The sequence below is a fragment of the Pipistrellus hanaki genome (assembly GCF_964339955.1).
Source record: "Pipistrellus hanaki genome assembly, chromosome: 5".
Taxonomy (NCBI): domain Eukaryota; kingdom Metazoa; phylum Chordata; class Mammalia; order Chiroptera; family Vespertilionidae; genus Pipistrellus; species Pipistrellus hanaki.
Window position 1 is genome coordinate 31732273 of NC_140507.1, and position 15425 is coordinate 31747697.

A 15425-nucleotide genomic window follows, 5' to 3' on the forward strand; every position below is an offset into this window, starting at 1 on the left:
CTGCACAGTGGGGAACTCCTCTCTAGAGAGCCCGGAGGCTGGATGTGTGTGGCGGGGAAGATGGTGGACAGTGACTACAAGATTACTTCACGGTTCCATGAAACCCTGAAGTCCCATTCAACTTTGTGAAATTTTAGCTGGGGAAACTGAGGCCCAGAGGAAGGTCACTTGGCTGGATTTATAGAGTGAGTTGGAGGCATACATTAAAAGCTCATCATTTATGGTCATCATCAGATGTTAATAGTCACTGATAACTGAGTTTTTATTTTTTATTTTTATTTTTTTTTAAATATATTTTATTGATTTTGTACAGAGAGGAAGGGAGAGAGAGAGAGAGTTAGAAACATCGATGAGAGAGAGTCATCGATCAGCTGCCTCTTGCACACCCCCTACTGGGGATATGCCCGCAACCAAGGTACATGCCCTTGACCGGAATCGAACCCGGGACCTTTCAGTCCCCAAGCCGACGCTCTATCCATTGAGCCAAACCGGTTTCGGCGATAACTGAGTTTTTAAAAAGACTTTTTAAAAATTGATTTTTAGACACCTGCTTGGTGTGGTTGTGTTTAGACTCTTCAGCACCTGCAATGAAGAGTAACTGGTTGGATTCCTAGTCAAGAGCATGTACCTGGGTTGCAGGTTCAATCTCCAACCTCATTTAGGCAAATGCAGAGGCAACCAATCAACGTGTCTCTCTCACATCAATGTTTCTCTCTCTCCCCCTCCCTCCTACTCTCTCTAAAAAATCAATGGAAAAAATATCCTTGGATGTTAGACAAAAAATATTTTTAGAGAGAGAAGAAAGTAGGGAAAGAGAAACATCAATGTGAAAACAAGACATCAATCAGCTGCCTCCTGTATGCCCCCCACTGGGAGCCCGAAAGCCAGGGAATCAAATGGGAAACCCTTCAGTGCACAGGATGGTGTCCAACCAACTGGCCACACTGGCCAGAGTGACAGCTCAGCTTTTAAAAACCGTATCTTAGCAAATAAATGTAGTGATAACATTTAACACTTATTTTAAAATGCAAAGACCATAAATCTTGAAGGCAGTGAGGACCTACTTCTCAACGGTGCTGTGAGAAGTGAAAGGTAGTAGACACGCTGTGAATCACACGCTGATGCTGGGAAGGGAAACTTGAGTCTAACTGTGAGCTCTGCAGGCTGTCAGGCTGCCTGGAGGGGGATGAAGTTCAGGAATCGTCCAAATTTCATGTGAAACAACTTTAATCATTTTAGAACTTCTCAGACATTCACAATCCTAGACACAGAGCTCCTTTAAAGAATGCATTTGCTTACTGACTCAGCTGATACCAGAAATAAGCAGTTGCCCAAGGACCTGTGTGTCTCAGGCAGCTGAATCTCGAGCCTTCTCAGTGAACGTAAGCTTCCAGGGAGCTAATGCTGCACTTCACAATCTCTGAGCACTGGTCGATGTTCTTCTTAATCCTGTAGAATTTCTCTACATACTCAGATCGCCCCAAGAGCTCCACAAAGTCTTCATCGTGAGTGATTACCAGAAGCTGAAAGTTACGTTGCTGTGAGCGACTCTTTATAATCCTGAAATAATAGATTTAGAACATTTTGTTACTAAAGAGCATATATAACACATATATAACCCTTCTTTCAAAAAGCTACTGAGAACCGTGTTTGACATATGACTGAGTGGCCGGGCCTCTGCCAGCCCTGCAGGAAGTGGGCTGGACCCCGGCCCCTGCCAGGTAGGAGCCCATCTCCTCTCCAGGCAGTGGGTGTGGCTTACAAACCGGTAAGAAGACGTGATCTAGTTTCTTCCAGAACCCTAAGTTCTTACCATAGCAGCTGGAAATGCACTAAAGTTTTCCTTAATATCTATGCTGCTTAACTTTAGGAGTCTGACTTACTCCTTTGCCTTGGGTTTTCTTGACCTCTGACTAGTTTTCTCTGGAAGAAAATACCTTTTCTTTTTGAAAAGACAGACTACAGGCAAGGGGAATAACGTGTGCAAGCCCTGCTGCCTTCTCAGGAGCTGTGTCTACTCAGAATTCTGCCACCCCCAGTCACTAGATGCATCATGAGCATGACACACGCCTGAGTGGGTGGACTGAGACACCGTGCTCGTAATCTGTAAGCTGAGGTTACGAGGCCGAGACCTGAAAGACCTTTCCTTTAACCAAACACTTGTCTATCCGTTGCCCGGAGCTGGATGCACTCAGGTTCAGAAGCACTGGCCCTTACATGCCGGTCACACAGGTCTCCTGGGAGGTGGCTCTGTGATTGCTCAATTCTCCCTCTGGCCCACACCTGGCTATCGGGTAGGGAACATGTGCCAGGGTCTCCCACCGGTGCCTGTGCTGCCAGGTGTGTGCAGTTTTCCTTTCTGGATTCCACTTAACCACCAATATGCTTTCGAATAAGAGCTGTCATTCCTCAAAGAGTGTGACGCATGTGGAAGCTGGGGAGACAGTCCAAAACCACCGTGACCACCTAGAATGTTTGACAAGTCATGGTAGCTCCTGTATAGAGCATGTGGGCCCCTCCGGTGGGTTTACAGGAAAGCCAAACCAAACCAGAACGCTCACCACAGTTTCCCTGTGAACACCCTCGGGGAGGTGCAGGGTGTGTCTGCTGCTGGTCGCTGTCTAGTTCATTTTAAAAATTTGATAAATTACCATCAAAAGGTAAAGCCAACCAGCTTCCCCAAGGAAAACACATCTAGAGAGGGTTTCACCAGGGAACTCTCTTAATCTTACTTTAAATTTGAGAAACTTACTCAACCAGCGAATGTGCAAGAGATTCAATGTTTTCTCGGTCAAGATTCGTTGTTGGCTCATCCAAGGCAAGGATGCCGCAGTTCAAGCAGAAGGTCTCGGCCAGGGCCAGGCGGATGATGAGGGAGGCCAGCACCTGGAGAAAGCACCAAAGCTGAGCTTTTCGCAGACCGTTCTCATCCCCGGGAAAGTGCGCAGACCTGGCGGGTCTCTTCAGGGCCGCTGACCTTCTGCTTAGGAGAGCCTGGCGCTGTGACCGACTTTATGCCCTTCCAGAAAGTGAATCATCAAGTGCACGATCTCAGCTTATGTGCAATGAAATGAAATGCTAAAAGCAGTGCTGACCCCCACTCCCAATCACATCAGCTATCACAAAACTTGAAATCACAGACGTGAATCAGAAATGTACTGCCATTTAGTATTAATAATTTGGTATAAGATGAACAACCTAAAAAGTCACAACCTATTTTATTTTCCTGATAATGAGATTTATAGGACACCTGGATACATTACATTTCCCAGAGCCTCAGACCTTTTCTCTCTCTGTTCTGTGGTCTAAAGAGGCACCTAACTTACATCATTCTCTCACCCACACAAATGTGTTCGTGCATTTTGAGACAGAAAGAATGAATGCCTGGGTCAAAGTACCAGGAGCCTTATGTAAGCTTCCCTGTAGGAAATCCAAACAACCTACACTGAGGTACTTCCGTGGTTAATGAAACCCAATCCACCCCCCTCAGGCCCGGCTGGAACCATCTGAGGGCACAAGGCACACCAATGAGAGTGAAGGATGCTTCTAGGAAGTCTAAGCCCTCTGTGAGCTGTGAGTGCCCTCCCCTGGAATGTGAGTGAAGGAGGCGGGGATCCGTGATTCTGGAGCAGCTGGCAGTCGCTCTGGGCTGGAGTGCTTGGCCCTTTGGACAGACACTTCCTCTGTGTGACTCACTGCTGCCACCTCCCCCTCCCCACTGCTCGGAGTGGCCCACCTCTACCAAACCATTCTCCGTCTTCTCCCCCAGTCACTACAAATTTTTCTAATTTACAGTAGTTACAGGAAATCTACTTTTATTCAGAAACTATTTTTGAAAGTATTTTTAATCCAACATGTTTCAAACTATATTTTTCCATTCATAATTACCACTAAAAATCACCAAAGCAAGTAGGGGATACTGATTATGTATAAAAAAATTGTCGTTTTTTTGCAGACTAGGATTACGATAATCTGCAAATGCCTTAAACTAGTATAGCTGTCTGGGCTGACAACAAAAATACATGCATGGAGTGTCTTTAGGTCAAAATTTAAAGCTACAAAAATAACTTGGGTAGCATGAGCATCTATTTCTGGAATTTTAAAAATTTGTTAAAACCGAGGGTAAAGAGAGATCAATATAATCTTTTGCTTCCAATCCGAAAGGAGGAATCTGTGGCATAATGGGTGCCAACCTGTGTACAGGGGAGACCCAGTCTTGTTCCCCAAGGATGCAGGCCCACTTTCCTCACTCTAAAACGCCTTTCCTCTAATTTGCTCTGTGCTCCCTACCCAACCCAGGCTGTCCTAGAGCCGTCCTTCCCTCTTAGATTGGTGTGCCTTGTGCCCGATGGTTCCAGCTGGCCCTGAGTGTGTGTGTGTGTGTGTGTGTGTGTGTGTGTGCGTGTGTGTGGTGGTCTGCAGGCCCCAAGGCTGGGCTGGGTGTTGGGGACTCGGACCTATAAGGGGCTGCTTTCCAATTGAGGCTCACCTAGTAGAACGCCTCATCTGGCTCAGCCTAGGATCTAGTTTCTAATACTGCCTGTCACTGACTCTAAAACACACCTCCTCTCCTCTCAAATCAGGATGCAGCTTATAATTACAACTGCCTTTTTTCTTTCTTAGTGGCACATGAAATGGTGTGTTCTGCAATCAATGACACAGTAACCTTATTCCCATAAGGAATCTGTAAAACATGGTCTTCAGCTCCCTGATTTATATTTAGCCCATCCTGTGAGAATGTTTCAGGCCCTCCTCTGAAGCCTACTTTACGTAATGCTGCAGGAAACGCCGGTGAGCCGTCGGGGAGTGTGGTGAGGGCAGCCGGGAGCCCGGCGGGAGCTTCCGTTCCCGGCGGCCTCGGGGCCCCCCGCACGGCCGTGTTCCTCTCCGTCGAGTCTCTGGGTGCGGTGGCCCCTGGGTTCTTAAGTACCTGCCTTTTGTCCAGCACTGCAGCGTCCTCGCATACCCAAGGCCGTGTCCCCCTTCAGCATCACCACGCGGTAGTTGTAATTCCGCCGTTTATCAGAAGCGGATACGTTTTCATCGGCATCAGACCGGATTTCTATATATTCAATGTCTGACACAGAAGGAAGAGATTTCAGAGGAAACTACGCTCTGTAGCCTATTGTCTTTGCCAACATGATCAATAAGCCCCGGAGCAACGTGCGAGGCTGACGTGACGGGGACACCTGGCTCGTCTGGACCTTTCCTCTGGCTGAGGGGGTTCCCACTGATTCCTGGCTGGAAGCAACCCAGAGACCCCGACCCCGGCCTCAGCGCCGCCTTTCTCGGTTCTACTTTACTAAGAGTTTCCTCCTGACGGTTTCTTCTTATCGCATTTCGGCTTATCCCTATCGACACTCAACAGAATTTATTATGTCATCAGCTAAATATAATGTGCATCGTAGCCAAATATGTAAGGCCTACCAGGCTCTGGAATAGAAACCTCTGCATTTCTTCTTGCTACAAGATGTTGCCAAGATAAGAATTCTTAGAACACATCAAAGAGGTGCTCAGCAAGGGCCAGGAGGGGCACGGCTCGAAGAGGAGGAGGGGTGGGAGCGGGGACGGGCTTGGGAGGGGCGGGGACACCACGCGGTACCTTGTCCACGGTAGGTGCTTCGCCAGAGGTCACGGATGATTTTATTGATTTCTTCCATTTTCATGCTGTGGAATTTCATTATTGCTCTAGGAAAAAAGCCAGTGGTACTTTTAATAGAATAATATGGTAACATTATTACATGTAACAGTAACATTAAAATGAGAAACATAATGTGTATATTAATGTAACATCATAACAATATCACGAAGTAACTCCCCTGATATTTCATGAAAAAGGGATACAGTAAGAGCTAGAAAAAATAACCAAGACCAAGACCTTGCTGCTTGGCTAATAATGAGAACTGCTTTCATGTTTCCAGAGCTCTAGGGTCCCTGCCCTCCCCATTTGTACTCTTTATGTTATGACACACACTCCCTTAAATACACACAAACTCTGTGAACATTTCAGGAAGCAGTCTTCGGTGACTTTTTCTCAGGTTATTGGAAGGACTGTTTCCACTGACGGCCACCATTACAGGAAGGCCTGCTGAATGGAGGAGAGTAAGGAGGGGAGGGAGGGGTACAGGGTCCCTTACTCTGGGGAAATAGGCAAATCTCTGCAAATGCTGTCGTTTCCTTTTAAATTACTGGTAAGGTTTACCAAGAGTCAGTCTCTCAGGCTGCTTTTATTCCTCAGATCTGTGAGCTTTTTATCTATTAGAAGCTTTGGTACAGAAAGGGTGATTTAGAGGCTTAAACTGAGCTGAACCTCAAAACTTTTATTTTCCCTTTTTGGTCAAAGATTCATAATCCTAACTAATATGCACACCCCTTCCCGTCCCCTTGCAACACTCTTAAAAAACTAGTAGTTTCTGAACCCTGAAAAGAATAATGTTTGTAAAAACAAAAGCAGCCTTCAAAAGGTAATGCAGTTCTTGCTGTTGTCACCTTTCACCACAGCCCTGGGCTCTGTGGAGGCTTATGAACCAACCAGCGCGCCCAGTGACACCGGCAGACACCATGCCACCCCCAGAGGATGTGAGGCCTCCCTTCCATCTGCGCGGCTCTTATCTGATCACACAAAACAGAAACCGAACGTAACGCTGCTGCTCTCCACAATCACTTCATGATCTTCGGGTTCACTAGCCAGAGAGAAAGAAATGACTCAACACAAATACATTTTAGGTATCAGATGAAGGATTTTGAAGTAATTGACTGGAAAAAACCATATTCTGCTTGATGATGAGAATGCAAGTCTCCATATTCTACTTTATACATCTTCTCAGGCTAACATTTTATACTCCTTTAAAAAGACGGAGACAGCCCTAGTCAGTGTGGCCAAGTGGTTAGAGTATTGGCCCATGTGCCAAAGGGTCTCGGGTTTGATTCCTGGTCAAAGGCACATACCTAGGTTGCAGGTTTGATCCCTGGCCCCAACCGTGGGTGTGTGTAGGAGGCAACCAATTGATGTGTCTCTCACATTGATGTTTCTCTCTCCCTGCCCTACCCCCTTTCTCTCTTCCACTCTCTAAAAATCAATGAAGAAAAAAAAAAAATCTTTGGGGTGAAGATTAACAAAAAATAAAGAATGGAGACAAAATGTCTAAATATTTGCTATAAAACACACACACACACACACACACACACACCCTCATCCTCAGAGAATGTTCCTGGGACCAAACATGTAATCCATAGTTGTTTTTTTTAAAAAGTAATCCTCACCTGAGGATAGGTTTGTTTTTAATTGATTTTAGAGAGGACGGGAGAGGGAGGAACACTGAAGTGAGAGACATAGATCAGCTGCCTCACGAATGCACCCCAACTGGGGATTGAACCCACAACCTAGATTGTGCCCTGACCTAGAATCAAACCCACAACCTATGTGTTGTACGGAACAATGTCCAACCTGCTGAACCACCTGGCCCAGGTTATAAGCCATAGTTTTATATATTACGATCCTGACTTTTCAAATTAATTTTTAAAAAAGTCACCTTTCCATTCAAGTTAAAAATCTTCCATAAATAAACTTTCCCAAAGTAGAGAACAAGCCACAGCTGAGGCAGGGGCTCCAAGGTGCAAACACAGGCCTCTGCCGTGCCTCCCTGTACAACCGCGGTGGTGTGTCTGGCCCGTGGGTAGGGTGCTGAGAGAGCACTGCGAGAAAGACCCAGATTCTCCAAGGGCTGTGTCAGACACAGCTGATGCGACTTGGTCGTACCCCTTCTGTCTACTCTTGAGTTTAACCCCCCTTGAGGGAATAACAATAATAATAGTGGTTACTATTGATGACCATTAACTTATGGAAGGCACAAATATGCTTAAACAATCATATTATTTCATTCAATCCTTATAATACTGGGAGAGTTACGTTTGGTTATACCCATTTTCCCATTAAGATAATGATGTCAGTAACTTCATCAGAATCAGAGAAAAGTGGATAGACTATTAACAGCCCTTGAATGTAATAATTAAAATTTTAAAAAGGCAGTCAAAATGCCATCTTTAAAGCCACCAAGCTCAGATAGTTTTATGACTAGATATTCTCCATTCTTCGAGGTAAATTCGTACACTTAAAGGTCTCAAGTATATGAAATATTACATAGCAAAAGAAATGTAAGTGGAGCCCGGCCTGTCTGGCTCAGTGGTTGAGTCTCGAACCATGTGCCCTGACCAGGAATTGAACTATGACCTCCTAGTTCATACTTAGGAGAGAGTCGACACTCAACCACTAGCCACACAGGCTGGACTCAGTGGTTGAGTGTGGACTGGATCTCCAGTAGGGGGTGTGCAGGAGGCAGCTGATCAATGTTTCTCTCTCATCATTGATGTTTCTCTCTCTCTCTCCCTTCCTCTCTTAAATTAATAAAAATATTTTTAAAAGAAATATAAGTAGAGCCGAAACTGGTTTGGCTCAGCGGTAGAGCGTCGGTCTGTGGACTGAAAGGTCCCAGGTTCGATTCCAGTCAAAGGCATGTACATTGGTTGTGGGCACATCCCAGGTAGGGGGTGTGCAAGAGGCAGCTGGTCGATGTTTCTCTCTCATCGATGTTTCTAGCTCTCTATCTCTCTCCCTTCCTCTCTGTAAGAAAATCAATAAAATATATTTAAAAAAAAGAAATATAAGTAGAAAGAGAAAAAAAGGAATAACCTATATAAGATCATTTAGTAGTAAGTATTAAAAAGAACATATCAGGACCAAGTAGTATTTATCCCAAGAATAGTACAACTGGAAAAAAAGAAAAGAAAAAAACAAAACAAAACAAAACAAAAAAACCTGACTCATTGTATTAATGGATTATAAGGAGAAAAAAAATCATCTCAATAGATGTCCAAAAAGTACTTGTTAAAACACTGAGTTTTGTTAAAAATCCTCAGTGAAAAATAGAAAATTTTCTTAATTTAACAAAATGATTTGATCAGATATCCACAGCAGCATTCAATTAATGTTGAAATATACAGAAGTGTTACTGCTAAAGATTGTAACAAAAGAAAGATGCCTCTTATTATGGCTACCCTAAAATAATATCCTAGAGATCCCTAACAATTCAGGAAGACAATGAAGAAGAGGAAACAGCAGCCCACAGCATGCCATCGTGTCTGTAAGTGATATAATTGTGCACTCAGAAAATCTAAGAAATCAACTGTAAAGCTATTAAGACTAATACAGTGGCCGAAACAGGTTTGGCTCAGTGGATAGAGCATCGGCCTGCGGACTGAAGGGTCCCAGATTTGATACCGGTCAAGGGCATATACCTTGGTTGTGGGCACATCACCAGAAGGGGGTGTGCAAGAGGCAGCTGATTGATGTTTCTCTCTCATCAATGTTTCTAATTCTCTATCCCTCTCCCTTCCTCTCTGTAAAAAAATCAATTTAAAAAAAAAATATTTTTTAAAAAGAATAATACAATGGTCAGAAATAGTTTTATTATCTAATAGCAAAATCCAATAAAAAACAATAGAAAAAAGGGATCCTAATCACAGAGGCAATTAAAACTATGAAATAAACACCTCGGGAAAAAATCTAACAAAAAGGTACAGGCTCTAAATGGAAAGCTATAAAACTTTACAATAGGACAAAGAGAACTGATTAAATAGAAGAGACTAGTTATAGAGTCCAAAATGGGAGACCCAATACTGCAAAGATGTCTACTCTCCACGGTAATCCATAAAGCAAATGCAATCCAAACACAACTCCCAACAAGATTAAAACCATTTAAAAAATTAAATCCAAAAGGTGACTCTAAAGTTCTTATTTCAAAAGAATAATACAAAAGAATAAATTCAATAGGACAGAAAAAGAAGTGAAATAAAATCAAATACTTGCAGAACTTGTTTCATAAATGACATTTTAAATCAATAGAGCTTTCAGTAATGTTGGAGAAAGGAAAAACTTTAACTTATATCACTATCCTTTAAAAAACCTCAAATATAATCCAAATTAATTAAAGGATTAAAATTTAAATACAACTAACAAGAAAGCATTTTTATAATTTTAAGATTGAAAAGGTCCATCTAATCCAGAAGCCATAAAGAATAGAGATTTGCCTACCTAGAAATTAAAAGTCACAAACAATACTATAAAGTTAAAGGACAATGATAAACTAGGAATAACTTAACTTGCAATGTATGTGAAAAGGATTAATATCCAGAATATATATATTTAAAAAGTGGTACAAATCATTGAGAGAAAGACAACCTAATAGAAAAACTGGTAAAAAGATATGAATAGGCAATTCTTGGAGAAGAAATACAAATAGCCAACATATGTAAAAAGGGTTTAACCTCACTAGTAAATAGGGAAATGTAAATTAAAGTGAGCAATTTTTTTTGTGTGTGTAACAGACTGGCAAAAATTAGAATGGGTAATAATATGAAGACATAGAGAAATGGGGACGTTCATACACTATTGGTGAATACAAATTTTGTAAATGTGTTTGGAAGGCAATTTGGCAATAACAACTTAAAAATGTATATACCCTCTGACCCATTCATTCTGTTTCTTTTTTCTTTTCTTTTTTTTCCTTTTTTAAAATATATTTTATTGATTTTTTACAGAGAGGAAGGGAGAGAGATAGAGAGCTAGAAATGTCAATGAGAGAGAAAAATCGACCAGCTGCCTCCTGTACACCCCCAACCGGGGATGTGTCCGCAACCAAGGTACATGCCCTTGACCGTAATCAAACCTGGGACCTTTCAGTCCGCAGACCGATGCTCTACCACTGAGCCAAACCGGTTTTGGCTCATTCTGTTTCTAAGAAGTTATCTTCCTAGTGTATCTGCACAAGTGTGCAAAGACATACACTGTAGCACTATCTATAGTAGCTTAAAAACTTCCTAATATGTCCATCTGTGGTTAAATAAAGTAGGCAACAACCATTTTATAGAATATTATGCAGCCATTAAAAGTGAGGTACTTACAAATATGAACATAAAAGATTTTCATTACATGTTAAGTGAAAGGAAAAGCCAACAGGAAAATACCTACAGTGTGATATTATTCACACAGCAACAAAAAAGATCTATTTGTGTATACATACTTACAAAAGATCTGTGAGGGAAATAAAAACATGTCACCAATGTACTAACACTTAAGTGCTGAATAAATGTTAGACATTGTCATGAAAATAAACCTAAGTCCAACGTGAACCATGTTCTGTGATTTGGATAGTAATGGAGTGAGTACAGGGAAGCATAAATATCTATAATATAAAGGCTGAATGGGTTAAGTCGTGTAAGTTGTACAAAATATTATGGAGTACACAGGAAGGAAAAATTACATCTGCTTAGGAAGGGCTTCATCAAGGTAACGTTCCAAGGAAGAGAAATAGCATGGGAAACCTGGGGTGTCCTAGGAAAGAAAATGTCCAGTTTAGATCACAGTGAGTGTTGAGAGATGAAATGGGAAAGGCCAGGTGTGGAAGTTTGTCCTCAAATTAGCAGGAAATAGAGACAACTATCTTTAGGAAAATTAACCCGGTGAAAGTATATTAGGGGATAGGAGGGACAAAGAAATGGGAAAACTATAATAATATAGGTAAAAGCAAGAAGGTTCTGACGTAAGAGGGAGCTATGTGAGAAAAGCAGCTCTGACACAGGACTGGCAGAAACCATAGGAAGGTGGACTGCTGATCAACAAATACAGGCCCAGAGATGAACTCCATACACCTTTAAGCACCAGACTTCATAATTAACATTTAAGATTGACCTTGAAGGCCCAGGACCTTTAGTAAACAATCATTCTGCTGAGGCAAAGATATGAATTTCAGGGGCTGGAAACTGCTGTAGGCAAGTGATGATCTGGTTAGTTGCATCAGACCCACAATGTGCCTGGTGTGCATGTCACTTGGTTAAATGCATGTACTAACTCACATAAAGTGGTACATGACTTTTGTGAAAACTGGTTCCCGCAAGAGAATGGAAGGTCTAAGAGCTAAGAATGTAGTGGTCTATAAATTATTTGGTCCTATATTTAATCTGAAAGATTTCCTTTAAAATTTCAGTAACAATCTATATTGTATTATGAGGACAAATGATAGCTTTAGGGTAGTGATAATTTTGATGATCAATGAAAGTCTTAGGATATGATTCTCACAAATGGCAAGGGCCTACCTGTTTGAAAGAAGGCATGGGACAGCACGAGGCCAGTGAAAGAATTCGTATGATACCATAATGGTAGATACATATCATTACATATTTGTCCAAACTCATAGGATGTTTACAATAAGAGTGAACCCTAATGTAAATGATGGACTTTGGGATATTATGACAGGTCAGTGTAGGTTCAACTGTTCTACTCTAGGAAGGCTGCTGATGGGGGGAGAGGCTATGGTTACGAGGTTGGGGGAGGTATGTGGGAAATCTCTGTATTTTCTGCTCCATTTCGTGGTGAACCTAAAACTGCTCTAAATAAAGTCTATTTTAAAAAGAGAGAGAGAGAGAAATAGAAAGAGATATGGGCCAATGTAACTTGTGCAGCTGTTTCTATCCATGTCCCTCTTCCTTCTTTACACAGCATCTCCTGTAAACGTCAGGCTGACTACACTGTCCTTTAGTAGCTCTTTGCACCAGGGCTTCTGCCCTGGCAATGAGATGACTTTCCTTTTTGTTCTAAGCTGTCCAGCTGCCTCCCACGATTAATGAGAGGCTCTGTAAGCTTCTACATTATCTCCCTCCTAAGTATACAGATGTTCGAGTTTGATGTCACATCTGAAGTGTATTAGGCCTCCCCAGGACCATAGTTCAGGGTTTTTGTTGCCGTTCTGAGGCCACATTTAAAATCAGGAGTTAACCTTTAGCAAAGAACTGAATGTCTGATATGGAGTAATTAGAGACCAGGTATCTAAGGGGTTGAAAAAATATCATCTAAATAGTCCAAAACCTTCCTGCCAGGAAAAGACCTTCTAGGTCCTGCTTCTTTCATTATTTAAACCATCTCCAGGTACTAAGGAAGGTTAGCTACCATTTTGCAAAATTTGAACTAATGCACCTAAAATGACAAATCTTGAACTGGATTTCCCCATTGTCTCAGCTATTTTATTGAGTATTGATTAAAAGGGCCAAATACAAATATGCCTTACTAATAAAAAAAATATGAGTTCAGAAGTATGAAAAATTAAGTTAATGAAAATAAAATTGGAAAGAAGTAGCAAAGATTATATTTAACAAAGGATATTTTCTAACAAAATTATCTTTATCCTTATATTTAAAATTGTACCAAACTTTGAGATACATAGTTTGCTAAGAAATTGGCTATGACCATTGTTATTCATGATTACACTGGATACTCTTCCCTGCTGCCCTGGTACTTACCACTGTGAGAACTTCCTGTCTCCTAACATTTAGGCCAGCGGAAGCCCTCTCGTATAGAGGAAATGGTATCATGAGTATCATGTTTCAAACTAATTATGATTTTCATTACCAAGCCAAACTCAAAATCCCTAATTTGCCAAACTTAAGCTGTGCATTTAAAAGAAAAAGACCACCTTTTCTAAATAAAACCCTTAAAACTATTACATTCTTAAACTAATGAACTAATTTCCCTTAGCCAGACTCTTAAAACACACACACACACACACACACACCCCCCACAAAAAAGCTTTTAAAATTCAAGCAATGGCTCAACCATTATCACAAGATAAACATTTGGTTAAAAAAACAAAAACAAAAACAAAAAAACTAGGTGAGTGTGAAGTTTCTGGCTATCTTTTGGTTTTGGCTTGAGGCTGGAGGGACCCAGTGCAGTAAAACTGCTGCATCCATGGTGAAGACAAGAATAGTGATAGAAAAAGGAGCCCTGGCTAAGCCCTCCATGCATTCAAGGAGTCAGATTCTCAACAGACAGAGTTGATTACCCTGGATAAAAAACTGTAAAAGTTACATGTTTCCACGTAATCTCAGCAGAGGTGTGGCTTAATATGCAACCTTTCACGTTTGGAGAAGAATGACAGTGTAAGATTGGTGTAAGGTAGAACAATGTACTCTGACATATTCTAAAAATCATTTAATTGATATGTTCTTTAAGGATCAAGAAGCAATACATTCTAAATGATATTTTCCCTCTTCTCAGCCAGTGCAAGTGTCTCTGACCATCGGCAATGCTTATAATCAGTGATGTTTTTAGATGATTACTAATAACAGATGATAATCAGCTTTTCTTGAAAATGCATTGCTAATTTCCTGTGTTACCTTAAATAGACAGCTAAATGCAACTACTACACTCACTGTATGCTACATTGTAAGAGGTGAAACGATGAGGGAAATTTTGAACCTTTCTTCTAGGTGAGAAGGCAAATTTAAGGCTCATCGTATAAACCTTAAGAAGACTCAATTTTGGGAAAACCTTTACCAATTCTTTTCTTCTCACTTAGTAGAATCCATCTGATTACCAGATAAAGACCTCAGTAAATAGCTTGGGTTTGTTCCTTCAGTGAGCCCAAATTGCTGGAAAGCCCCTGCACCTCCCAATCAGAGGCTTCTAGGCCTCTGATTGGCCACACGAAACCCTCTCACCCCCATCGCTGGGCTATGTGATGCCTCTGTGATTGAGGCATTTTTTTTCTCGACTGAAATGTCCTTCCTTATTAAAGGCCCAGGTCAAACATAGACTATGGGGCACCTACAATGGTCTCCCTGTTGGACTGTTTGCAGGAGGGACAGAATATGATATCTCTGTCTTCCCTGATGAGAAGACAGAAGAGGGACTTGGGAATGAGCATGTGCATTACTGAGGACATTCCTCTTCTTGTGGCTCCCACTGGCTCTCTGGGTCTACAGGAACAGCTGGAGGCCCCTAGCTGTAGTGTTCTACTTAGTCAATACACATAAAACCAGGTCTGCAGGCAGTGTACTAAGTAGAGGAGCTACTAATGGCAGATTATGTGCAAGTAAAATTTAAAACCAAACCTATCTACCTACCTGGCGCTGTACATAAAATTCCATTTAGTATTATACACTTAAATGTACTTAAATGTGAAAAGTAAAACTTTAAAACTTTTAGAAGGAAACATAAGAGTAGGGAAGGATTTCTTAAACAAGATTAAAAAAAGAGCTAACAACAACAAAAAAAGACTGGTAAATTCAATGACCCTGAAATCAAATCCACTAAACAGTGTTTCCCAACCTTCTCTCATGATGAGAATCACCTGATGGAGTTGTTAAACACAGATTCCTGAATCCCAACTAAGAAGTGCTAAACTAGAATTTTTGAGAACATATAGGTAAAATTGCATACCTAACTTAGTGCTCTGTATATAAAATCTGTCTTAGAGCACTAGTTAAGTATACAATTTTACCTATATGTTCCCAAAAATTCTAGTTTAGCACTTCTTAGTTGGGATTCAGGAATCTGTGTTTTAACAACTCCACCAGGTGATTTTCATCATGAG

The 15425-nt window shown here is 41.4% G+C and overlaps 1 protein-coding gene across 4 annotated transcripts in view; it reads right to left on the minus strand.

Annotated features, from left to right (window-relative positions):
- Positions 1 to 244: 244 nt before the first annotated feature.
- The window catches only part of RAD50 (RAD50 double strand break repair protein), a 103355-nt gene continuing 88174 nt past the window's right edge, over positions 245 to 15425 (minus strand). For all 4 annotated transcript variants that reach the window (XM_084886559.1, XM_084886557.1, XM_084886558.1 and 1 more), the window contains 4 exons: positions 5603 to 5688; positions 4935 to 5077; positions 2753 to 2886; positions 245 to 1560 (listed from right to left, as the gene is read on the minus strand). In XM_084886559.1, coding sequence (XP_084742685.1) covers positions 1374 to 1560; positions 2753 to 2886; positions 4935 to 5077; positions 5603 to 5688 — 550 coding nt within the window. In that variant the 3' untranslated portion in view covers positions 245 to 1373. The remainder of the gene's footprint in view (positions 1561 to 2752; positions 2887 to 4934; positions 5078 to 5602; positions 5689 to 15425) is intronic.